The sequence below is a fragment of the Schistocerca nitens genome, chromosome 7 (genome assembly GCF_023898315.1).
Source record: "Schistocerca nitens isolate TAMUIC-IGC-003100 chromosome 7, iqSchNite1.1, whole genome shotgun sequence".
In the NCBI taxonomy this organism is placed as follows: Eukaryota; Metazoa; Arthropoda; class Insecta; order Orthoptera; family Acrididae; genus Schistocerca; species Schistocerca nitens.
In genome coordinates this window covers 359,430,886-359,457,845 of record NC_064620.1, presented here as the reverse complement: position 1 = coordinate 359,457,845, position 26,960 = coordinate 359,430,886, and the positions used below count along the sequence as shown (strand labels likewise).

At 43.3% G+C, this 26,960-nt stretch overlaps 1 protein-coding gene across 1 annotated transcript in view; it reads right to left on the bottom strand.

Annotated features, from left to right (window-relative positions):
• LOC126195625 (putative odorant receptor 92a) overlaps positions 1-26,565 on the bottom strand; it is a 67,274-nt gene extending 40,709 nt beyond the window's left edge. The window contains exons 1-3 of the mRNA XM_049934251.1: positions 26,236-26,565; positions 1,781-1,875; positions 1,385-1,717 (exon numbers count right to left, since the gene is read on the bottom strand). Of these exons, the coding sequence (XP_049790208.1) occupies positions 1,385-1,717; positions 1,781-1,875; positions 26,236-26,565 (758 nt within the window). The remainder of the gene's footprint in view (positions 1-1,384; positions 1,718-1,780; positions 1,876-26,235) is intronic.
• Between the last annotated feature and the right edge of the window lie 395 nt (positions 26,566-26,960).

Genomic DNA, 26,960 nt, shown 5'->3' with positions numbered 1-26,960 from the left:
GCACCCACCGATTCTATATTCTGCTAAAAGTCATTGGATCTCGACCAACGTGAGCAGCAATGTTGCGATACGATAAACCGCTATCGCGATAGGCTACAATCCGACCTTTATCAAAGTCGGAAAAGTGATGGTACGCATTTGTCCTCCTTACACAAGGCATCACAACAACGTTTCACCAGGCAACGACGGTCAACTGCTGTTTGTGTATGAGATATCGGTTGGAAACTTTAGTCATGTCAGCACGTTGTAGGTGTCGCCACCGGCGCCAACTTTGTATGAATGCTCTGAAAAGCTACTCATTTGCATATCAAGGCATCTTCTTCCTGTCGGTTAAATTTCGCGTCTGTAGCACGTCGTGGTGTAGCAATTTTAATGGCCAGTGGTGTAAAAAGAGACCGAGAATTGTTAACCACAATCAAACGTAAGAAAACAGGTTACTTAAATCATGTAATAAGATATCACTTTCTTCAACTGATAATCGAGGGAAGACTGAATGTAAAAGAGGAATTGGTAGAAGGAGGATTTCACGGTTCCGCAACGTGAGACAGTGGAGAGAAATAAGACATGTGGGGGACTTGCTCCGTCCTGAACGAGATAGGGAGGACTGGGGAAACGTGATCGCAAACATCCATTAGTGGATATGCGGCGAATGATTCCAATCCAGGTAGAGAGGCATTCTCACATTGAACAATAGCAAGGGTAAACCATCCACTTCCAGTATTCCCTGTGCTAGCATCGAGGCTAAAATTAACTCGGCATCCACGGAAAAATATAGGTCCACTCAATATAACAGATTGAGCTGTTCCATTTGTGCCAAGTTTGTTTTCGAGGCTTATAATATGTTTGTAGACAGGCATGCGGTGGCGACGTTGACGATACACACGTCGACGAGGCATAGTGCTTCAATGCTGTTGCAGATAGAGCTCACAGCGGAATGGTTCCCCTGGCGTGCACTGCCCGCTTATATAGAGAGGAACGAGATGTCATCGCCTACAAGTCCTGGCATTGTGGAATAGATACTAAATCCCAATCTAGACCTAGTTATGTATATAGTAATATGCCTTTTTCCTTGTATACCCGCTCATGTCGTAAAGTTATTAATGATGAAAAAATACATGTCTGGATCAAAGGACTTGGTGTACTTGCCGAAAATGTAACTCTAACTGGTGATGTAACTCTGTACTATAATTATTAATGAAGTGTGAACTGTAGCGTCAGCCATTAACCGGACAAGGGTACATCACAAACCGGGGGCTCAAGGATGCAACAGTTTTAAAAAATTAACAAAGCACAGTGCAGCACTGCCCGCTGGGCGCCTATCCGGCTGGTTACGCAACCCTCTTGGCTCGGCGCCAGGCCGGCGCACCAGCAGACGTGGTCTTACCTGATGATAGCTTGATGGTGGCGAATGATGCTCCGCAGTCGATAACGAATTCGAGTGTTGTCGACACGTACGGACGAGTTCGAGGTCGGACTGGACTCCACGAGAGACAGCGACTCGTGACGTGCCTCTTCAGCCAGGGCAAGGACGTTACTGGAGAGCACACTGAGCTGCTGGCGCAGGTGCGCCATGAGGCTGATGTTGTAGGAGTCGAACACCATGGTGACGACGGCCACGTGCATGGTCATGCAGAAGCAGTAGAACCACGTGGCGGCGAAGGCGAGCGGCTGGTCGACGCTGTAGGGCAGCGCCATGTGGAAGGGCAGGCCGTCGCCGCTGACGCCGTACCGCACCACAGGGAACACGTCCCAGCCCACGCCGGCGGCCACGCCGAAGCACAGGTAGGCGCCCACGAAGCGCCGCTGCGAGCGACCGCGCACGCGCAGCAGCGTTGCGTCACGCCGCGTCACGAACTCGCCAAAGTCACTGTCCATCTGTCCACAGAGAGGGCGAGCAACATTCATCGCCAGTAAGTGTACGTTTACCGTCGAAAAATTTAAAGAGAGCTGAACAAGCTATGATGCCGTACCCTTTAGCTATAAAGCTATAGAAATTATAACTAAAGAAAATGTAACACTTGGAGCAAAAATGTTAGTTAAGAAATTTCCGTAATTAGCAAGTCGACTGATTTACACAGTGGCGGCGTTAGGTGTCGTCAACGTCGGCTGAAGCTGTTAAAAGTGTGGTGGCTGGTGTGGTCGAGCGGTTCTAGGCGCTACAGTCTGGAACTGTGCGACCGCCGCGGTCGCAGGTTCGAATCCTGCCTCGGGCATTGATGTGTGTGATGTTCTTAGTTTAGTTAGGTTTAAGTAGTTCTAAGTACTAGAGGACTGATGACCTCAGAAGTTAAGTCTCATAGTGTTCAGGCCATTTGAACCATTTTTTTTTTGTTAAAAGTGTAGGTATTTATATGCAGAGCACTGCTCGCGTTTATCCCATTTATTGTTTGTCATCTTCTCTTACGGTACTCCCGCCTCGTTTTCTTTTTCCATTTACTGGCGTCACTAACTTCCTGCCATGGCTCAAATGGCTCTGAGCACTATGCGACTTAACTTCTGAGGTCATCAGTCGCCTAGAACTTGGAACTAATTAAACCTAACTAACCTAAGGACATCACACAGATCCACGCCCGAGGCAGGATTCGGACCTGCGACCGTAGCGGCCGTTCGGCTCCAGACTGTAGCGCCTAGAACCACTCGGCCACATCGGTCGGCGCAGCGTTTACCGATAAGTGCACTGCTGTACCATCTCTGGAGCGACCGATAGTAATTCTGGGTCGTTGTGTGTCTGGCACTCAGTTTGGAGACGGACCAGCAGTGCAGTCGGGACGCAGCAGCTGTGAAGTCTGGGACGGAGCGCCGGTGAGGCGCCGACAGCCAGTGCTAGCCGTACTGGCGACACCCATGAACTGTCCGACGGAGGAAGATTGGAGTTGGACGAGCCTTGGTTGGTCGTTCGGTTGGTCGACTCATTGGACGACGTATATTTGGTCCTTTCAATGTTTCCGGGCCTGGCAGTTGGTCGGTTGGCGTGGAGCAGCCAAGAAATCTCAGCGGCGCGTGGTTTAGCCGGGCCCGCTGGCAGCCTCTATACGGTGTCGGAGTGTGTGGTGCTGTTCCCATTGCTACGAGGTTCGTGGCTCACCGATGCTGGACATCAAAGTTGAGTTTTGATTTAATCTACCAGCAAGTCACGACTATTCACATTGTGTCGTTTGGAGTTGGTTGTTGGCTGTTGGGATATTTCCGCGAGCAACAACATGTGTTTTCAAGTTGGCAAATTTTAGCTCCCCTACGATGGGGTTTAACTGTACTTGGTTATTTGAATTGAAGTGCACCAGCGGAATCTTCTGCCTCGTGGCCGTTAACGTTCTGGTTACCTGCCCTGGTTGGTGACGTAAATTCAGGCAGTGTATTTTCATCATCGTGTTGTAGCTGTCCAGTACGGTGTGTAGTTCGACAGTCCAATGTATAATTGGTTGTGGGTGCCAATAAATTCAACTTTGTTCCATTGAACTCCTTGTTGTGTGCTGGCCAGGTGAAGCAGAAGTTATCTTGTCGGTGGGTCCGTTGACTGTCTTTCTGTTGGGATGTCGTCGGATCGGCAAAGGTTGGGCCGACTGCCTGTCTCACCTAAGCGAGCATTAGTGTGTCTCACTTAAGCGAGCATTAGTGTTTGAATTCCAAGCCGGCCCTCGGAACTTCTCATCGCCCTTGGGTGTACTGCTTTTTCTTGTTTGTTTTTGTTGTTTGTACTTGTATGGTTTCTAACCGATTTTTGGGTTAAGGTTGTTTTGTCCTTAAAGTGTCAGATAGTTTGGGCCATCAGCCTAATTTAAGAAGTGTTTTACGTAAAGCCTTTAGCATTTTTAAGATTAATGTTATTGAGTCATAAGTGTTGGGCCTTCAGCCGATTTTGAATTTAAGTTGTTTGCTCTTAAAGTGTCAGATTCTTTGGGCCTTCAGCCTCATTAAGAAACTGTTTAAAGATAAGGCTTTGCCTTTTAAATTTCTGATTTTGTTGTGCTTTAAGTTATTGGTTTTCAGCCGTTTTTAAATTAAAGTGGTTTTGCTCTTAAGGCATGAAATTGTACGGGGCATTCAGCCAAACTAAAACTGTGTTTAAAAAAAAAATTCTTGGCTCTTGTAATGTTTGATCAAATAAAAGGTTGTATGTTCGAGTGTAACTCACAGCCACTTCTTTTGGCCCCTTTCGGCAACTTAAACTGTCTGTCCTGTCCTGTCCTGCGGGTTTACCAGGGCGTCTCAATTTGGTTGTCTGTCTCTGTTCCCGCACAAATGTAGTAGTATTAGTAGTAGTAGTAATAGTATCTACCTAGCGACGTCTGACACATTACAACAGTTAAGCCCCATTGTAAGACGCATCTAAGGTGCACACCTATGCGGCAGGGCGCCAAAGCGTACATGTTTGGCACTAGAGAGTTGTTCTGGTAGGCCTTTTACACCACACGATTCGCACAGGACATACATGTCGAGAATCAGCGCATGTGCACTAGACATCAGAAACGCATGGAACTCGAACGAGACTGTTTTGTTGTAAAGTTTTTGTTGTAAAGTCTTTCACAGAGACTAAAATTTCTTAAACAAATTATTAAATTATATACTTAGAGAGATAGCTCATCGTCATATTAAAGAAAGATGCATGTTAAACGGAAAAAAAATAATCTTCTTTATACCACATTCACAACCCGCTTGGTATGCACAGTTTTTCCGAACTGACACTTCGATCCAACAACAAGCAAAAGCAACAAAGTTCTGTGGAAGAGACAATACAGGCAGGAGAATTGTCTTGGCCAGTAATGTTAGCTCTCTGAAACCAATTCTATCAAGTGGCACTTCACTCTTTTTCCAACTTATTGAACTGGTGCAAGTGAACAAGTCTTTTATCTCTGAAGGTGTATTGGGCCAGCTTCAGCCATATATGCCAAGGGAACCCCATCCTATGGCAAGTCGATATAAAAATACATTTCTAAACGTATTTATTTTGGCGCTATCATACATAATAGAACTAAAATATTCTGCCGTGTATGATAATTGCACAGCCCATTCGCTCTATACTGTGCACTTTGCACTTCAAGTACCCTACTGTATTTATCAAAGTACTAAGCTCAAAATATTTTTTACATCATCCTGTCGGGAGGACCCACGAGAGACAGAGTTTTAGGGAGAAAATAAGAATTCGGTGCATCAAAAAGAAAAAGAAGGGCTGAGACGATTGTATCCAACCAAGCTCTGAGTTCGAGATGACGAAATTTCTTAAGAAAACTTCAGGTGTATCTGCTCCAGAGGCCTCCAACGAAGCTCTTATCTAAGTGTCTTTAGTTTCTGAAACAGAACCAGCTTCAGGGTCGAACGGCTCTGTTACCCTTCCTGGTACAGCATCAGAGTTGGGTGAAACTACAGTGATCCGAGATTGAGAGCCGAATAAACACTTAAAAAGTGATAATCAAGAGCAAACCGTTTATATAAGAAGTTATTTGTAGAATTGAATCCAGGTTTGTGGGAATTTCAGTAACAAATTCGTTGCTTCATGATTTAATTCAAAATGGTCCCCAACAAAACCTTGAGAAACCTGATGAAAGTTGCCCTAAAGATTCAAATAAAAGACATTTTACTAAATTTTATTTTACTAGAAAAGCGAGTAACGGCGAAAAGCAACATCGCAGATGGTTAGCTTACTCCATATCTCAAGATAAAGTCAAGACAAAGTTTATTGTTTACACGGCGACTTTTTTCACATTTGCAGACGCAGATGGTAAAAGAAGGATGTGGTGACTGGAAAGATCTGAATAGGATGTTGCAAAGGAATGAACAAAGTCAAGGACACATGAAGAACATGATTAGATGGATGAAATTCTACAAAGGAATCAAATACGGAAAAACAATATATAAGGAACACGAAAAACTGATTAGGGAATCACAAAAGTATTGGTATAACTTGTTTGAAAGATTGATCGACATTATAAAATAAGAATACTTAGCTTCACACAATCTGGTGTTAGGGGGCATCGAGAATCCCTTAACCTGAGCAACAGCGGAAATAGTGGAAATATTATAGATCTATTTAAACTGTTATCCAAATATAATCTAACACTAAAAGAGCACTTGCGACGTATTAACGAAAAGCAACTTTGACAGTATTATCTGAGCCTCGACATACAAAATGAATTAACTACATTTATGTCCAAATCTGTTATAAACAGAGTCGAACAAGCTAAATATTATGCCTTTATGCTCGATTGTACCAGGGATTCGAGCGATGTGGAACAAATACTAAGATGGTTAAGATTTTGTAATTCCTCAACTGGGGAGGTATAGGAACATTTCGTTGGGTTTATTGCCGTCGCAGAAACAACTAGAGTATTTAACAAACGCCATTTTAAAGGAACTACGAAATAATGGCCTAGACATCCGAAACTGTCGAGGACGGGGATATGACAATGGTGCTAATATGGTTGGCATTAATAAAGGTGTTAGAACAAGAATACTCAATACAAATCCACGAGCTTTGTTCACGCCGTAAGAAAGCCAGTGTTGGAATTTTCTTTTGCTAGTTGCTACTAACACTTCTACAACAGCTAAGACGTTTCTAGGCTTCATCAATAAAGTTTATGTGCTTTTTACAAAATCTAGCAAGCGTTGGGATCTTATAAAACTAAATTTAAATTGACATTGAAACCTCTGCCTGAAACACGAGTGGAAAGTAGGCTCGGAGCTGTGAAAGTCACATTTTTGCAGTTTGATGATGTCATAGAAAGTGTGAGTGACCTGAAAAATAGAACTGATGATACCGAATCTCTTAGCGACTTTGAGGCAGTTTTGAAGGAAACGTTAATTTTTGAGTTCGTTGTTGCAATACACGTGAGGTACGAGATTTTACTACGTATCAACAATATAAGCAAACTATGGCAATGGGTTTAAGTGAACTTGAAAGTCGCTATTGATACTTTACTTCTTTCGCGACTGGATTCAAAAATTCCGTAACATAGGATTTGAAGCAAGCGTTCAGAAAATCAACCGTAAAAAAAGTAGTTACGAAACTGAGTCTCAATTTAAAAGAAAAAGAATAGCACAGAAGAAAGGAATGTTCGGTTATGAACAAATTGATGAACCAATACAATCAGCTGAAATGCAGAACAGAGTTAGAATTTTTAACACAATGATAGACTGAATGTCGATTAAAAGCGCTCAACGAATGAACGATTTGGTTTTGTTCACGATATGAATTATTTGAAATCGTTATCGAAGAACGACTTTCGCAAACATTGTAATGACTTAGCTAGAGTACTTCGAGAAGGCGAAAATATCGACATACAGACTTTCGAACTGTATGAGAAACTCCAACTTTTACAACCCAACCTACAGGACTCAATCAAAGATGCAAAACAACTTATTCAGTACACATTATAAAATAATTTGCAAGAAGTATATCCAAATTAACAATGAGAATAATGATCACGCTTCCGGTCAGTACAGCTTCTGCCGAGAGAAGTTTCTCAACATTAAAATTGATTCAGACGTACTTCAGTAGCACGCTGTGCCGAGAAAGACTATCCTGCTTGTCAGTATTATCAATTGACACGGAAACCGAGGCCGGTATTAACTACGACGTAATCTTAAAAAAATTCGGTTAGGCGAAAAGCCGGAAGTTTCATTTATTATAATGTGTGTTTGTTTAATGTAATTTTGTCATTACAACAATGCTTGTATATTATAATAACAAATTGTTTTCTAATTATTACTAATGCATAATTCAGCTCATTTAATTGAACATTTCCTTTCTGACTTGAAAGTGAACAGGGCCTCGCAAAGCTGGCTAGTCGCTGACGTTCAGTCTTCGCCTAGCGCCGCCACTGGATTTACATACAGGGTGTTTCAAAAATGACCGGTATATTTGAAACGGCAATAAAAACTAAACGAGCAGCGATAGAAATACACCGTTTGTTGCAATATGCTTGGGACAACAGTACATTTTCAGGCGGACAAACTTTCGAAATTACAGTAGTTACAATTTTCAGCAACAGATGGCGCTGCAAGTGATGTGAAAGATATAGAAGACAACGCAGTCTGTGGGTGCGCCATTCTGTACGTCGTCTTTCTGCTGTAAGCGTGTGCTGTTCACAACGTGCAAGTGTGCTGTAGACAACATGGTTTATTCCGTAGAACAGAGGATTTTTCTGGTGTTGGAATTCCACCGCCTAGAACACAGTGTTGTTGCAACAAGACGAAGTTTTCAACGGAGGTTTAATGTAACCAAAGGACCGAAAAGCGATACAATAAAGGATCTGTTTGAAAAATTTCAACGGACTGGGAACGTGACGGATGAACGTGCTGGAAAGGTAGGGCGACCGCGTACGGCAACCACAGAGGGCAACGCGCAGCTAGTGCAGCAGGTGATCCAACAGCGGCCTCGGGTTTCCGTTCGCCGTGTTGCAGCTGCGGTCCAAATGACGCCAACGTCCACGTATCGTCTCATGCGCCAGAGTTTACACCTCTATCCATACAAAATTCAAACGCGGCAACCCCTCAGCGCCGCTACCATTGCTGCACGAGAGATATTCGCTAACGATATAGTGCACAGGATTGATGACGGCGATATGCATGTGGGCAGCATTTGGTTTACTGACGAAGCTTATTTTTACCTGGACGGCTTCGTCAATAAACAGAACTGGCGCATATGGGGAACCGAAAAGCCCCATGTTGCAGTCCCATCGTCCCTGCATCCTCAAAAAGTACTGGTCTGGGCCGCCATTTCTTCCAAAGGAATCATTGGCCCATTTTTCAGTTCCGAAACGATTACTGCATCTCGCTATCTGGACATTCTTCGTGAATTTGTGGCGGTACAAACTGCCTTAGACGACACTGCAAACACCTCGTGGTTTATGCAAGATGGTGCCCGGCCACATCGCACGGCCGACGTCTTTAATTTCCTGAATGAATATTTCGATGATCGTGTGATTGCTTTGGGCTATCCGAAACATACAGGAGGCGGCGTGGATTGGCCTCCCAATTCGCCAGACATGAACCCCTGTGACTTCTTTCTGTGGGGACACTTGAAAGACCAGGTGTACCGCCAGAATCCAGAAACAATTGAACAGCTGAAGCAGTACATCTCATCTGCATGTGAAGCCATTCCGCCAGACACGTTGTCAAAGGTTTCGGATAATTTCATTCAGAGACTACGCCATATTATTGCTACGCATGGTGGATATGTGGAAAATATCGTACTATAGAGTTTCCCAGACCGCAGCGCCATCTGTTGTTGAAAATTGTAACTACTGTAATTTCGAAAGTTTGTCCGCCTGGTTCAAATGGTTCAAATGGCTCTGAGCACTATGGGACTCAACTGCTGTGGTCATAAGTCCCCTAGAACTTAGAACTAATTAAACCTAACTAACCTAAGGACATCACACACATCCATGCCCGAGGCAGGATTCGAACCTGCGACTGTAGCGGTCGTGCGGTTCCAGACTGTAGCGCCTTTAACCGCTCGGCCACTCCGGCCGGCTTTGTCCGCCTGAAAATGTACTGTTGTCCCAAGCATATTGCAACAAACGGTGTATTTCTATCGCTGTTCGTTTAGTTTTTACTGCCGTTTCAAATATACCGGTCATTTTTGAAACATCCTGTATCAGTTTAATGTGTAAAACACAAGAAGCCAGCAAATGGTAAGTAGATAGCGGTGATTTATACACTGCCTCACCAAAAAGTAAAGCACACACAAGGAAACTAAATGACAGTCTGCAAGTTGAGAGTGCATGTGATGTTATCAGTGATTACAAATTTAAGAAGAATTTGACTGTACAAGCCCACACACCAATATGATTTTGCATTGTCTCTGGCCTAGACATGTACACTGATTCAATTGGGAAGAGTACCACAAGCCCATTGTATCCTTTCCTGAGGCGGGTGACCCACAACTTTCGTTAACTGGTCCTTGATATCCTGGATAGCTGCAATGGTTCAAAGTTGACGTCCAAGTCGGTCCCACATATTTTCTATTGAGGACGGATCTGAGGATCTTACTGGCCATGCGAGCACGTTAACATCACGCACACAGCTCATTGAGATACGTGCTATGTATTCCCAAGCATTGTCCTGTTGTAAAATGCAACAGGGTATGGTCGCATCAGAGGAAACACATGAGGATGCAGGATGTCCATGACGTTCCTGTTTGATGTCACAGTTTCCGCAAACTCTACCAGCCTTGATCAGCGTCCAGTCTCTCCTCGCACCATGACACCAGGAATAATATCGGTAGTAACATCGGTATGTCTCTTCAGCCGCATTGGAAGAAGCAAGCCTGTCTACAGTTCGGCACCATACTAGCTGACTATGGTCGTCTGGGGCTATGCAGATCTATGATTCATTGTTAAACACAGTATGACGGTATTCATCAGTAGTCCATGCTTCAAGTCATGGCACCACTATAAACACAGGCGGTTGTGTTGTGTTGTGGTGGTAATTACCTAGTCCAGCTGCTGCTAGCGTCCAACCAATTTGTGGAGTGACACAGACTGCTGACTCGAGTCCATTGGGTATAGATGTGAAAGGGCACAAGGTGCATGTTACGTAATACAGCGATCTCCCCTTGTGGTGGTTACAGGTAGTCGACTGGAAACATGACGGCATCGACTGGAACCATGACCGCAACGATGCCTTCCCTCATGTTATCATACAGTCAAACACTCAGCTACTCCCGCACCTGAATGTTCCACAAGTCTGGATACTACATGATTTGAACAGCTGTCCAAATGGAGACCCACCATGAGACCAAGTTCAAACTGTCAGTAGCCGATAAATCTGTCTCACACGACTGGATGGCATGCTTTACAGTAATCAATCAAAATCTGCTGCTGTACGCTCCCCTTACATTCTGTGCCAAGCCTGGTAACAACACTAAACACAAACAACAGTAATGCACTCTGGAGGCCGTTTTAACAGTCACAAAGAACTGCAATTCTAACCATTTATGCACCTGCTGGTGGGGTGCACTACGAAAGGTGAGTGTATGATAAAGGTGTCTGTAGTTTTGTGCCCTTTTCCACAGCGAATGCCGGCCGAAGTGGCCGTGCGGTTAAAGGCGCTGCAGTCTGGAACCGCAAGACCGCTACGGTCGCAGGTTCGAATCCTGCCTCGGGCATGGATGTTTGTGATGTCCTTAGGTTAGTTAGGTGTAACTAGTTCTAAGTTCTAGGGGACTAATGACCTCAGCAGTTGAGTCCCATAGTGCTCAGAGCCATTTGAACCACAGCGAATGTTGTACCTTTGCCTACTTGGAGATCTGAAGCATGAGATAAGTAGTATAAAGACGAGGTTGGAAATTATAGAGGCAGCACACGTTGGAGAAAGTATGGAAGGAGGAAACAAAATGTTTTAAAAAAAATACAAGAATGATGGAAATAAGGGATACACAAGGAAAGGATACGGGAGAGATGTTGGCATAAGTAAACTGTTTACTGTCAGTTGCACATCACACAGTTGAAAGAACAAGGAGATCAGCATGGTTCATTTACCCAAGAGTTAGATAATGAATTAGAATCTCTTGACCTCCAATCGAAAGCTTAGGCACTAGCGACCAAGGAACGGTTCAGAATGGTCCCAGAATGGATAGACGAACTAACCGCAACTTTAGAACGACTTTTCACTAACACTTACAGGATTTCTGACGCCACTCAGCCAGTTTCCTTTACCAATACAGAAGAATTTCAGTCACTGTAGCGGTTCAGAGAAGGCCAACAAATTATTAACCATCATCATAAGCAAGATGTCGATGAATTATGTCTACCCCTTTCTCGAACAGAGAATGAATTATAGCAGAAAAGCGATGCTAACGGTTAGGTGGCCCTGATTTCAGGATTCATGACTTGCAGATGAGCTTGTCCCATGCAGAATGGCATGCTCATGACGATGACCGTTTTTGGAGACAGGACAATCGTCACCCAAACGTCTGTGGGAGACAAAATCGTGAACACCAAGAACTGATAGTTTCGACTACAGACTTCTCTTACCGGCCTAAATTTTCGGGTTTTTCGAAATGTTAGGAAAGAAATCCGTCCTCTAGTGTGGATTAAAGAGTTACAAACAACATTGCCAGTTGACTACAAACTAGAGATCATGTATAGATTCCTTAAAGGGGATTTGACACTCTACTGCATCCACTTCATCGTGAATGCTATACATATGAAGAATTTTACCAGACTTTCCTGTCAGCCCCAGTAAGGTGATGCAGCGGTTAGCACACTAGACTTACACTTGAGAATATTCTGTTTCACATCTACAACCGGCTATCCAGATTTAGGATTTCTGTGATTTCCCTAAGCGCGGGACTGGTTCCTCTGAAAACCCGTGGCTGATATCCTGCTTGATACCTACTCGGAACTACTATATGAGCTTGTGGTTTATCCCTAATGATATTGATGTCAATGGGACATCACGCAACACAAGACCACGTAAAATATAGTAGCATTATGCGCAAAAATGTCGAGAAATGTCAATTTACAAGTTCGTTGCATTATTTTGAACACGTGGTTCAATAAAATCAGTATTTTTCTAAACTTTCCAGTTCTCCAGAACTCATCCAGATATATCCAACAAAATTATCGGATCAACTGGAATTATACTATTGCGTCGTTGTAAGAGTTATATGTAAGTGTTTTAAGACTTTTAAAAGATGAATTTCATAATGTGGCCGACCAACATGGAACAACAATCATCATAATAACATACAAGAATTCTGACCACGGCCCGATTAGCCACATAACTGGCAGTCCAGTAATAGACAGGAATAGACAAGAGTAATACACAAGAATTCTTACTGGCAGTCCAGAGGCCTGGTACCATAACAGGAATGGAGAATGGATCCCTTGGGTTCAGAGAAGGTATTGAAATGATAATAACGTGTAGAACCATAATGGTCACAGGTTCGACCAAATCTACTGCAATCAGGGAAGGTTTACCCCACAGAGATAAGTAGAAATACTTGACGTCCGGTCTCCGGACCCACGTAAGAATCCGAAACGAGATAATTCGTTGCAACAATGACATCTAACTCAGGCAACACAAACGAGCATTTGCTCAGATGGAGTACGCTGCACCCAACGTATTAACGTCATTCATGTATGTGAGGGATGTATTATTAGAGGAAAACAAGAATAGTCTAAATTATGTGGTCGATCCTGTCGTTGCAATTTCAGTTGGCGAAGTGCATTTATCGCGTGTTCTGAAGTATGGAGCTCTGCCTCTCTTAACACTGCAGTTTGTAAATATGAGGCGATGGCAATTTTGCTCACCCCTCCCTCTACTGAGGACGAAAATTAAATGAGCGATTACGGATAAGAATGAGGAGATTCGAAGACAATCGGTGCTAACCATATCCTGCCCGTCATATTCACAAGGAGAAGGTAGAACAGGAGATTCAGTCTATGAAAAATCACAGAATAAATGAATTAGCAGTCAGTTCACACAGCAGACCTGTACTTGTGGTTCTGAAGAAAGATGGATCAGTAAGAGTCGTGGTTGATTTGAGGCAAACTAACACTATTATTATGGTGGAGCTGGACAAGCCTCAGGTCTTGCAGTAACTTTTACGAAGATTTAATGAGGAGACTGTCTTACATTCAGTCGATTTGTGGGCCAGTTACAGGCAAACTGAAAACCAGCCTACCTGCTGACAATACATAGCGCTCCTCTGTTTTGGAATGGTGTTCTCAGTTTTGCAAACTCCTGTTTGATGCCTGACTGCTTAAAGAAGGGAGTTACACTCCATATCTGTGATATCTAAATCGCTGAAGGGTTTTGGTCCACTTATAATCATGTTCCAAACATACTATTGCAAGTATTTTCCAATTCTGGTGTTCCTATTAGCTTGGAAGAGTCAGTGCTTGATAAATCTAATATTGAATCTATTGCACATATTACACCTGCTGAAGCTATTCGACCTGATGCAGAATAGTTAAAAGCTACCGTTACAGACAATATTTTTGTTCCCATGACCAAGTGCCATGTCACTGCATTTTATATCTATTGGAAATTTGGCAGACACGTGATATTGTTTATACCTTGGTTACGTGGGCTGATTGGAAATAATGAGGTATGGAATTGGGATGACAAGACACAGACTGAATTGAAAAGTGTTTAGTGGGCCAGTAGAGTGTTGACTAAGTCTGGGGAAAAACTACTCTGACACGGCATTGGAGCCATTTGCCATTGTTTGGGATTTCACAAAATACACTGTTCATAGTGCCCCGCAATTTCTCATACCTGTCAAATTAAGCCATGGGCACTTATTGTGTTGGCATTTGTACCTGCAGGAATTCTCCTTTACTGTTGGCTACGTTTCTACGGTTCAGAACATCATTACTCCTGCCTTGTCACAGGCACCTATCACTTTAGTCACAGGTAGTGAAATAGAGTGCTGTGAGAACAATTTCAGTCTTTTGTTTCCCAAGAAATGGCATTTTATAACTTTGTCTCCTCTTGGCAGGATAAGGTTCCTTCTTGGTGGGAAGTAGACGAAAAATAGAATGACAAGATGGATATGGTGAGGCAATATTATCTTGTGCAGATTAATATTCTATTCTGATGTAGTAATCCAATTTGATTCTTGTCGATCTCCATGTGTACATGGTAAACTCGTCTCGTACATACCTCTCAGTTATGTATACTTTAGTCCCCACAAATATTTTAGCAAGCTGTGTGACACACGTTACTTTAATAATATGAATAAGAGCATCCGTCGTGTACTTGCTGTGTGCAAACTGTGTCAGAAATCTAAGCTTTCCTTCATTTCAACCAAGGGTCCATTGTTTCCTATAGTCAAAGAAAGATTGAGAGAGTTGACCCTTTGGTTGCATATCAAGGACAAATCAAGGTTTTCCTTTTCTTTTTGCAGCAGTTGAGCATCCATCAAAATGTATTTCGCTTCCTCTACCAAGCGAAGCTTGTGCTAAGACAGTGTCTGTAGCAATTGTGAGGCATTTCTTGCATGAAGCTGGTCACGTGGACAAGATTATGTAAGGTAATGGACTTCAGTTTCAATAGCCTTATGTCACTGTAAGGTAAAATCACTCTCTACTATACCGCTTCGAATCTGTTGCAGCAGGTGATGAAAGATTTGAGAAATATTTGCAGGTTATACTCTCATCGGCGTTGTAAGACTTGTGACCATTTGATTGATTTTCAGGATGCCCTCCTTATACTGAAAAATAAGCAGGTGCTACACAAGTAAAAGAGGTAACACCACTCCTGTTACAATGATGGTTGATCTGGCACTCTAAAATATGAAGAAGGCGGCTGAGAAACGTTCGCTACATTCATGAGGGAATATAAAGGAGCCATGAGTGTGACAGACGTTATTGGTCAGGTTCTCACAAGAGAAAGTCTCTGAACCATAAGTTTTTCTTGGTGTGTAAGAGCCCATTTCATATTCGGCGAGATGTGCATTTGAATGCTGTTGAAGCATAAATGTTTTTGACGTGCAAACTGTATAGGGTGCATCATGTGGTAAATGTAAAACTGTTCCTTGAGTAACTCGAACAGTAAAAGTAAGTGTACATTTATGCATAGAGAAAAGGGCACACATTAGAACACTGGTAGTTATGACGGTAGTTGAAGTTGTAATGTATACAAATGTATAAAAAGGACATCCATGAGAAGATTGCTAATTGTTAGGTCAAGTACATGTTGTAAGTTTGCGATTTTTCAGTGATACTTCTGTACAGAAAAGTATGACCAAGGTGTGTGAATTGATCTGAATTAAAAACAGTCTTGGTTTCAACTTATTCGTTTACTAACAACGCGTTTCGCCTTCGCGGAACAACTTTCTGATTATCTATATGGATACAAAAAATAAGCAAAATATAGGGTACGGTCCTAGCTTGCACGATTCTTTTTGTTAGGAAACTCCCAGTTAAACGATAGAACAGTTGTTTATTTGCGGTAAGTAGAAGATATATTTATAATGTTCAATGGATCTGACACAAATGTATCTAGGTTAATAACTGAATTTAATGGCTTACATCCCAGAATGTCTTTTACACATGATGTTATGAGTCATTATGGGCGTCTTAATTGTTTAGATTGACGATTGCACTGTAATAGCAATAGTATTCATTTTGATATTTTTAGAAAGACAACATCCAAGCCATTTTTCATCACGTCAACCGTATCAGTATAAACAAAGTTTCTTTAGATAAATGACTTACCGCATTTGCCGCGTCCCACTCAGCCTTTTATCTATAAGCTAAATGTTTATTGTAGCTACTAATGACTATAACCCACGGATCGTAGACAGACTATATAAAAGAAAATGATCAGGTAGCAGGAGGAATACACAATCTAATCTTCTGTCTCCACCACAGAGATATATAAAGCTTCAGTCTGTGAGAAAATTATCGTGTCAGTGAGCTTAGTTATTCGAAAGTATCGATGTTCATGTAGCTTTTCATTTCACAATAAGCTCCAGAGAACTTTTACTTGTATAATGAGCTGCCTGCTGAAGGTTGGTACCCCTCTTCTGGGGTTTAAGAATTGGAATGCAATATCTGTCATAAATTGATGTATGCTGATCAAACTGGAATAATGTTTAGAACAAGATTTAGCGAGAGTTTGTTAGCTAAACAAGATCAAAGAAAGCAGCACTCTATATTTGTTGAACCCTTGAAGACTGCACGGCACCGGCCACCCACGCTTGATGATCTCTGCATCCTACATTGTGCTCGGAAAGGCCAAAAGCTGAATTTATTGTAAGAGTTGGAAATCCTTATGCATACGTGTATGGTCGACGAACAATTGCTGAACGATGAGCTCGCTAGTAAAAATCAAGGCTATTATGATTAGTGACGTCAATTTTTAAATTTTTACATAAATTTCGTTATGCTCTTTCGTTGGGCTGCATTTCATTTTTATTAATTCCTCCCCCCCCCCCCCTGCCCAAATGATTCATACTTACGGTTTTATTTAGACATAGCTGATGTTACTATTTTATCTACTTGCCGTAGTTTGAAGTTTCCTATATGGGCGACTGTGTTCTGATTAATTGTAATTGCTTACTTTCGTTATAGTGAACCCATTTTTAGATCGTTTTGTAAGCATTAAATATGCTGCCTGCCACATAACAGCTTTAAGGGCCACCTATGTGCATCCTGTGCAGATTCTGAATGCAAGCCTCTTTCCATTAACCTCTTGTGCGGCCGCTTGACACTGCTGCCGCGAAGTTACTGCGGCATCTCTGTCTGTTCTGTTTAAATGTGTTCACTTCTTTGTGAGGTCAGTCCCACCATTGCACCATTTTAGCCTGCTGGTACGACTTTATTAAAGTACGTTTTGTATAACTTGATTACTTATTCATCGTCCCAACCGGCGGTTACGTGATACTGTATTCGATGTTTTTCGTATGATTCAATGCGTGCTTCAATCTAGCACAGAGTTTCAGTCTAGCACAGAACCTTTTTATTGTTTGTAATATGTCGTAAAGAGACAATTTTAAAGTCAATTACATTTCCTTAATCACATTTAGAATGGTGCATGCCACAGTTTTTTCTTGTTTTTTATCCCTGTAGAAGGAAAAACATGTTATTAATAAAAGAATAAGTTACAACCAACACTGTTTTTAATTCATATATTCTACATATGGCCTAGTGGAATGGAAGAAATTTTTGTATAAATTGATGTTGAAATTAGAGGCAAATTTGAAGTGTGTGACATCGAAACAACAAATTTTTTAGCACATGAAGATGCTGCTAAACCTACGTGAATAAAGATTGTACATCGGTGAGTACTTTTCTGTTGACGATTGTTGTGATTCTTTCTTGTTAGTGTCATATAGTGTGTATGTTTGCTGCCATATATGCATCTACATCTATACACATACTCCACAAGACGCCTCGCGGTGCAGGACAGGGGGTACCACATACGACTGCGAGTCATATCATTTCCTATGCAGCCAAGGGGTTGAAGACAGTTGTTATTACACATATATGTGGAGGAGGGTACAAGGACTACATACTATTTCTATTTTAACCGGAATTAATTTTTCGCTCTGAGACGTAATGTGAGCCGATATTAAACTTCCTAGCGGGATAACACTGTGTGCCGGACCGAGACTCACAAGTGCTGAACCGATTGAGTTAGCCAAGCAGGACTCACAACCCGTCCTCACAGCTTTACTTCCGCAAGTATTTCATCTCTTATCTTCGAAATTTTACAGAAGTCCTTTTGCTAAACTTGCAGGACTAGCACTCTAATCTGCCAGGATGTTCCACATCAGCGAACGCTTCACTGCAGAACGAAAAAGTCATCCGGGAATCATCTTCCAGCTTGTGGCTAAGCCATATCTCCGCAATATCCTTTCTTCCAGTTTCGCGTGAGAAGTTCTGTGAAGCATGGAACGCAGCAGGTGAAGTACCGCGGGAAATGAAGTATGGCGTGCTTGGGTAGGTCTCAGTCGGTAGACTGCCTGAGAAAGGCAAAGGTCCTCATTTCGACCGTTGATACGGCATGTAGTTTTAATCTTACAGGAAGCTATACTTTTTTTCTCTACTCTTAAGTAATTTCAGCGACTAGTGCACTTTCTTATTCACACTAGATTTTGAAGCCTTGTGGGTGCCAAAACCAGTCAACGGTATGCTAGAGTATTTCCCATTTCTTCAACTGTGTGGTGCGTAAGGTACTGAAGGTCCATACTCCCTTTCAAACTCGCCTTCAGGTCCGAAGACAACTCAGCTTCCGAAAAGAAGACAAGGCGACTAGTCCAGTTAATGTTGGGCATGCAGCGGCACAAACTGATATTTCGGCCGCGTATCGTCCGGCCATCCAGAGTGAGTCACATGACAAGATGCCAAGCGCGGCCTTATATGCTCCACCGCGGCGGTACCGCGCAGCGGGTCACAGATGCTGGTCGTCGGTAAAGAGATACGCTTACACATGCGCCGCCTGTGGCGAAGGCGTACAGACATTCTTTTCGCTTATCGATGTATGATTCTCGGCGGTGACACCATGACGACTTCTCTACAGTTTAATTACCCCAAGAGCCCGATTCCATGCTTTGTCCAAATTAAAACCATTATCTCTGTTCGTTAAATTAATAGGTAATCTAATGTCTATAGCTTCCTTGAAGACATTCCCAAAAGGAAGAGATGGATGTTAAAATCCTCACATCACTGTAATTCATGGAATGCCCTGTATCAATACAATGTTCGACCACAGCTGAATTGTCTGGCTGTAATAAGCGTGTATATCTTCGATGCTCCACACTTCTCTCATGAACGGTGCGTGTTGTTTGACCTATGTACGACTTCCCACAATTTCCGCCAGGAATCTGATACAGACCCGCTTTACGAAGCTGTAAATCGTCAGCCGGCCGTTTTGACCGAGCGCTTCTAGGCGCTTCAGTCCGGAACCACGCTGCTGCTACGGTCGCAGGTTCGAATCCTGCCTCGGGCATGGATGTGTGTGATGTCCTTAGTTTAGTTAGGTTTAAGTAGTTCGAAGTCTAGGGACCTGATGACCTCAGATGTTAAATCCCATAGTACTTAGAGCCATTTGAACCATTTGTAAATCGTCCTTCACAGGCCGAGTAAAGCTGCAATCTTCATGGGGGGTCGGAAGATCACTTTAAGACAGTGTTTCTGAAGAATACTGCCTATCTTCGAGGAAAGAGCACCCACATAGAGCAAAAACGCAATAGATGTGAAGGAATTACTATCTTCTTCCCCATCACATACTTGCATTCTAGGTTTTGCATTGAATGCTCTACGAATTTGTTGCGGAGAAAATCCATTCGACTTAAAAATGCTCTTGAGGATGTGAGCTCTTCTTCCGAACTGTTTTTATCGGATATACAGTGCGCCCTATGCACTAAGGTCTTAAGGAAGGGTGATGGCAGCTACTGGCATGAAGATACAGATTTTTATGTATTGGTTTCCGATATACGGCATGTCCTAATGTGCCATCAACTTTACAGCGAACGACAACATCAAAACAGGAGAGGCAGCCGTCTTTTTCTATTTCCATAGTAAATTTGATGCTAGCATGGATGGAATTCAAATGCTTAAGAAATCGATGCAATTCATCCATCCCATGCGGCCATACCACAAATGTGTCGTCCACGTACCTCCAGAAGACCGTTGGTTTAAAACATGTTGAGTCCATTGAATTGTCCTCGAAGTCTTCCATGAATAAATTAGCTACCAGAGGGCAAAGGGGGCTTCGCCACAGGCGGCGCATGTGTAAACGTATTTCTTTGCCGCCGATCAGCATCTGTGGCCCACATGCGCAGTACCGCCGCGGTTTCATATTTGACTGTAGACACGACGAAACCAGTATACACTTCAGTTTAGTCATTTTTTGGGTTCCTGAGTGGTGTCTGAAATGAAAGTTTTGGCAGCTGCACGTCGCACTAGTTGTGATGGATTTAAAGCTTGTTGCCACGCTTGGCATCTTGTCGTGAATCTTGTGACTCACTCTGAGGATGGCCGGACGATACGCTGCCGAAATATCAGTGGAGGAAATTTTATTTGCGCGGCTGCATGCCCGAAATTTAATGGAATATTCATTACACCGCGAGGAGTTCAAAACGCACAGACAAGGCGACTGTTTAGAAAACTTTTTTTTCTTCCATTCATATCCTGGTACCGAAAAAGTCCCCTACACTGCAGTACGTCAGGGACAGGCAGTAGTTGGTCTGCATGCTCTCTTTCGTGTGTCTGTGATAAGCCTGAAGTCAATTCAGGGGAGGTGCCTAGTTTCTGAACATTAAGTACTGCGTCGTAGATTGGCCTGAAGCTGCTGCCACCATTTTGCCAGCAAGGAGGACGTTCCGGTACGACGTGGTCCGGTGTACCTATGGCTCTGTAACCACAGCTACCTTGTTTGTGTTCTGGATTCTGTGTACATATTCCAGGTACAAACTACTTCCTGGCAGAATTTGTACAAGACCAGTGACTGGCTGAACGTGTTCCATTTGGAACTTCACCCTGATATTCATAATACACTCTTTCATTGAGATGTGAGTATCATTATGAGATCCTAGAATTTCATTTACTTTTTGCGGCCTGTTTTCCTTCATCCAGTATACGCCAGCTGTTTCACTGTACGCAGATCAAGAGGCAATACTCCAGGTACTATCTGAAACGCGTCAGTCGATGATGAGCCAAATGCACACCTTATGTGTGACAAACCCGCCTGTAGCAACTCGTTGATGATTACATCGTCTAGAGCTATCAAATTACGAGGATCTTAGTTACTACTTTCACCCGTTCTTTCAAACAGTTCCCGACATTTTCTGTGACAAGAAGTGCGTGGGATTGTGCGGCCCACCAGAGATGCAATGGCATTCCAGAGTATTCGTCAACCAGGAACGTCTACGCGTACACTTGTGAACACGGCAGACCTCGTGTACGAAGATGGGAGTCTCCGTAACGTAGCACAGATATAGCAGAAAGGGCAACACCTGATCAGCAAGAATGTTGGAATAAACACCCTGCTTCATGTTCATGTTATCCTGAATTCATGAAAAAAAGTCATTATACTTCATTGAGCCGGTGGTGGACCCGACGCCAAAAGCACAGTCCACGTAACTAGTCCGGTTCTGTAGTTTAGAACTTAAAAATTATCCATAACCATGTAAACCATTTCAGAATTTCAGCTAATTAGGCACTCATAGGGCAGCTCCTGCTAACCATCTGACTTTGCAGAGTCTATTGAAATTGGAAATACTTTGCTTTAGGGGTGCCTCAGTTCCCAATCATATATCATCGGTCTCCAATGGATTTGTTCCATTGTTCTATAACAATTCTAACAAATTTACTGTTACCGGTCACTGTTTATCTCCACGACTCGTTTCGAAGGTTTGAACCTCCATCATCAAGTGGATTTACATTTGTTAGTATGACATATGTGTGTACTATGTACCATTTTTGGAGGTAACGGAAAACACACATGTCATACTAACAAATGTAAATTCACGTAATGGTGGAGGTTGAAAGCTTCAAAACACGTCGTGGACATAAATAAACAGAGACTGGTAACAGCAACAGTCATGGTAAAACCTAACCTAAAATGTTCGCATTTTAAGATATAACAATTCTGTTACTTTTTCCATAGCTTCTCCAAAGGGAATACTGGGAAACTGGGTGCTGACAGTAAATGAGACTAGCTTAGCACTAGATGGAACAGGTACATCACTTTTTTTCCACTAACGTAAGCGAATCAGATCCTTCAAATTTTGGTTTTAATTTTTTTTTTTTTTTTAAAATCAGTGAAGCTTAGGTAGGATGCAAGAGTATCAAGCCAGGAAAGTAAGCGTGCAGCCCTGTTAACGTGGCAGACATCATCTAAGAATACGGGTGTGTCCACATCATACTCATCAACAAGATACAGAAGAAAGAACAACACTTGGTCACCGAGAATGTTGATATGAACAGCCTAGTTCACAGCCATCCTACCATGAAAGCATGGACCCAAGTCTTGGTGTGAAACACATCCTCAAAACATTACAGAATTATCTGCGGCCTAAATTACACACGGCAATTTAAATGCTTATTGAGCCGATGGTACACTCGACGCTGTGTGTTGGTTTGAAAGATTCTTCATATTATACTCACTCAGTCATCATCCTTCCTACAGTACTAAACTCAAGAAATGTGGATAGTCCATATTAAAATGTTGTAAATAGTACATGGAAAACGCAAAGGCTTTTGATGGTTTTTAACAAATCGAATGCACGGATTTTATTTGAGAAAGTAAACTGTTGTTGGAAGGTGGCAACTAAACATTAAAGGCATTGCTATTCTTTTACATGTGAGCTTCACTGGGAGAATTTTTTCGAATGAAGGTGTAATTTTTTTACTCAGGCTGTAGTATTTACCAAGGCCTCTCTTTGCTCACATCATATTTTCATATCTATCGCTCCTTCTTATTGCCGGCCGTTGTGGCAATGCGGCTCTAGGCGCTTCAGTCCGAAACCGCGCTGCTGCTACGGTTGCAGGTTCCAATCCTGCCTCGGGCATGGATGTGTGTGATGTCCTTAGGTTAGTTAGGTTTAAGTAGTTCTAAGTTCTAGGGGACTGATGACCTCAGGAGTTAAGTCCTATAGTGCTCAGAGCCATTTGAATCATTTGAAGTGTTACCGGTGCAGGATTTTGTGTACGAACTGCCCTCTCGATTATGTCCCACTACTGTTTCGTGGTATCCACGTAGGACGATCTTTGTGGCCAAATCATTCGCTCGAGTTGTCCAGAATGTTCTTGAAATCAATCGCGAATAATTGTGGCCACGTGAGAAGTCCTTCGTTGTTTAGCAACGTGAAGTCCATTTCCCGTCAATGATCGGTTCAGTTGGAACAGAGGATCCAGCCCACTCCTCGGAAACACAGCCCACACCAGTATGTAATCACCACCAGCTTTCACAGTGCCTTGTTGGTAACTTGCGTCCATGGTTTCGTGGTGTCTGCGCAGAATGGAACCCTATCATCAACTCTAACCAACTCAAATTGGGACTCGACCAGGCCACGGATTTCCAGTCGTCTAGGGTCCAGTCGGTATGGTCGCTAGCCCAGGAGAGGCGGTGCAGGCGATATCGTGCTGTCAGCAAAGGCTGTTATAGCCCATTAACGCAAAATTCCGCCGCACTGTCCTAACGGATACGCTCGCCGTACGTCCCGCATTGATTTGTGTCGTTATTTCACACAGTATTACTTCCCTGTTAGCACTGATCGCTCTACACAAACGGCGCTGCTCTCGGTCGTTAAATGAAGACCGTCGGACACCGTGTTGTCCGTTGAGAGAGGTAATGCCTGAAATTTGGTGTTCTCGGCACACTCTTGACACTGTAGACACCGGAATATTGAAATCCCCAACGCTTTCCGAAATGGAATCTCTCATGCCTCTAAGTCCAACAACAATTCCCAATTCGAAGTCTGTTAATTCCCATGTGCGGCCATAATTACGTCGAAAAACGTTTCACGTGAATCACCTGAGTACAAAAGACAGTTCCGGTAATGTAGCGCCTTTTTATGCCTTGTGCAGGCGCTACTGCCATTATTTGTGTATGTGCATACGTGACTTGTCAGCACAGTGTAAGTTACGTACGTACACACTATATAATACAGGGTGACACAGAATAACGGGAATGTTTGAAATGAGTAGTGGCAGCCATGGTCAGGTAGCAGTGCTGCGGGTTCGTGACAGTTAGCGAGTAAACAGTCCACCGTTTCAGTAATCATGGATCAGTGGAACGGACAACAACGTGCGCTAGCCATCCAAATGTTTTATAAAAACAATGATAGTTTGGTGGCGGCGCAGAGGGAGTTTCGAAGTTTTTATAATTTAGGACGTCATGATTCCGTTCCGTTGAAACACGCCATTAAATGTTGCATTAATAACTTTGAAGAGACAGGATCTGCCCTCAAGAAGAAACCAACATGACGACCAACAACTGTGCGTTCTCCAGCGAACATTGATGTTGTACGCAAGTCTCTCTTACGGAAACCAAGGCGTTCAACTCGCAAGCAGTTACCTGAGGTTGGAATGTCCCGGGAGAGTGTTCGCAGAATGCTTCATCTTTATTTAAAATTTCATCCGTACAAACTACAGATGGTGCAACAATTGAAGGACAACGATTACCGGTTCCGATTAGGATACTGTCAAGAAATGATAACACAAATAAAGAATGACGATGAACTTCTAAACAAGTTGTGGATGTGAGATGAGGCACATTTTCATCTCATAGGTCATGTGAATAAACATAACTACCGTTCTGGGCAAACACAAATCCTAATGACGTTCATGAGCGCCCTTTACATGCTAGTAAAGTGACAGTATAGTGTGGTGTTTCATCACATGGGATTAGCGGACCGTATTTTTTCGCAAATGAGCAGGGAAACACAATAACTGTCAGTGCCGATCGTTACGTGGAGAAGTTACTAACTTTCATTTCACCCGCATTGAATAACTTTCCAAACGTTCAAGAAGCCTGGTTTCAACAGGACGGAGAGACATCACACACTGCACGGCAATCAATGGCATGTGTGTGAGAATTGTCTGGCAACCGTGTGATCTCACGATTCGATAACATTCCCTGGGCCCTGATCACCAGATTTATCCGTTTGTGATTACCTCAAGAGCAAAGTCTACAAGACTCGACCAAGAACCCTGGATGTTAAAACAGAGAATTCGGGATGCAATTGACAGTATCCCAGCTGAGATGTTCCAGCGGTCCATGAGGTGTCTCAACAGCAGATTCCACTAATGTATTTGTTATACCGGAGCCAAGGTTGACCGGCCGTTGTGGCAATGCGGTTCTAGGCGGTTCAGTCCGAAACCGCGTTGCTGCTACGGTCGCAGGTTCGAATCCTGCCTCGGGCATGGATGTGCGTGTTGTCCTTAGGTTAGTTAGGTTTAAGTAGTTCTAAGTCTAGGGGACTGATGACCTAAGATGTTAAGTCCCATGGTGCTTAGAGCCATTTGAACCATTTGAAGCCAAGGTAGCCCCTGAGGGCCAGCAACCCATAGTACACCACAGAGGACGAGGTTGTCTATGCCCAAGGCGCACCAAAAGTACCATGGTAAACACCAGCTATTTACATACAAGATAATGGAAGCAGACATTCCGGGCACCACTTGCTGCAGGGGGAGCTCGAGCCACGGCCTACAGGAAGTATCACTAAGCCAAAACCTGGTTGGCTGGAGACAGCTATTTAGGGGCTAGAACCAGCCCCAAAGTTCAGTTCACGCCAGATGCCGACCTCGTGCACTACTACCGTTGAAGATTACGTCTTCGTCTCTGAATTGGATTGTTACTAGTGTGTGTGAGTGTTACCAAGAACCTTTGTGGAAAATTAGAAGTGAACTTTAGTTGGCCTCTATTAGGAGACTTTTACTGGCATCGTTTTTGTTGCCTTTCGTTTGTTGTCAATTCATCAACCTTGTTAACTTACATCAATAAAAGTTGTGTTTGCGAAAATTTGGTAATTGTCAGTCAGAACAGTATTCGTATAAGAGGATACTATCTAAAGGGCGTAATTTTTACAAAATGATAAACGCCTTCAATGTTTGGTAAATGGCAAAGTTGTAATGTTTCAATTACTATGAAAGCAGTTTGTTTCGTTCATCATTTCTAGTTTGATTGGGTTGTGGAAATCTTGACGTTTTTCTGGGTCACCCTGTATGTATCGGTTGGTTACTTTAATTAACTGCAAGGATCAAACGAAAAAGTGAGAAGTACAGACATGGAAGTTTATTGTAACGGAGTACGTAGGTGGAGTGGTCTGCAGACCTGTAGCGCCATAGCGTGGAAGCGTCGCTCCGTCACAGCGACGTGTGCGAGGCGCAGCAGCCAGGTGCCGGCGGTGTTGAAGAAGCAGAGGGCGCGCGTGAAGCGGTCCAGGTCCGCCGTGCCTTCCAGCAGGATGACCGCCGCCTGCGAGCAGACGAACAGCAGCACCGACACCGCCACGACGGCGTTGCGCGCGTAGAAGGCGCGGCTGGCACGGCGGTCGGCGCGCGGGTGGCGCAGCGTGCCCGTCCAGTGCAGCAGCCGCAGCAGGTACTCCAGGTCGCCGCCGCCGCCGCCACTGTCCTCTGACGTTGCCGTAGCAAACTCCATCCCACCGCGCCTGCACACACCCTGCAGTTGTCGGTTGCAACTACAGTTGCGCTCTACCAAAACTACGGTTCGATAATTTTAGTACAGTACCGGGTGATAAAAAAGTCGTATAAATTTGAAAAATTAATAAACCACGGAATAATGTAGATAGAGATTCAAAAATTGACACACATGCTTGGAATGACATAGGGTTTTATTAGAACAAAAAAGAAAAACACCTCATATTGCTAGACACCTGAAAGATCTCTTGCGCGCGTCGTTTGGTGATGATCGTGTGCTCAGCCGCCACTTTCGTAATGCTTGGCCTCCCAGGTCCCCAGACCTCAGTCCTTGCGATGCTGGGATGCTGAAAGACAACACCCGACGCCAATGCCTCACCATAACTCCGGACATGC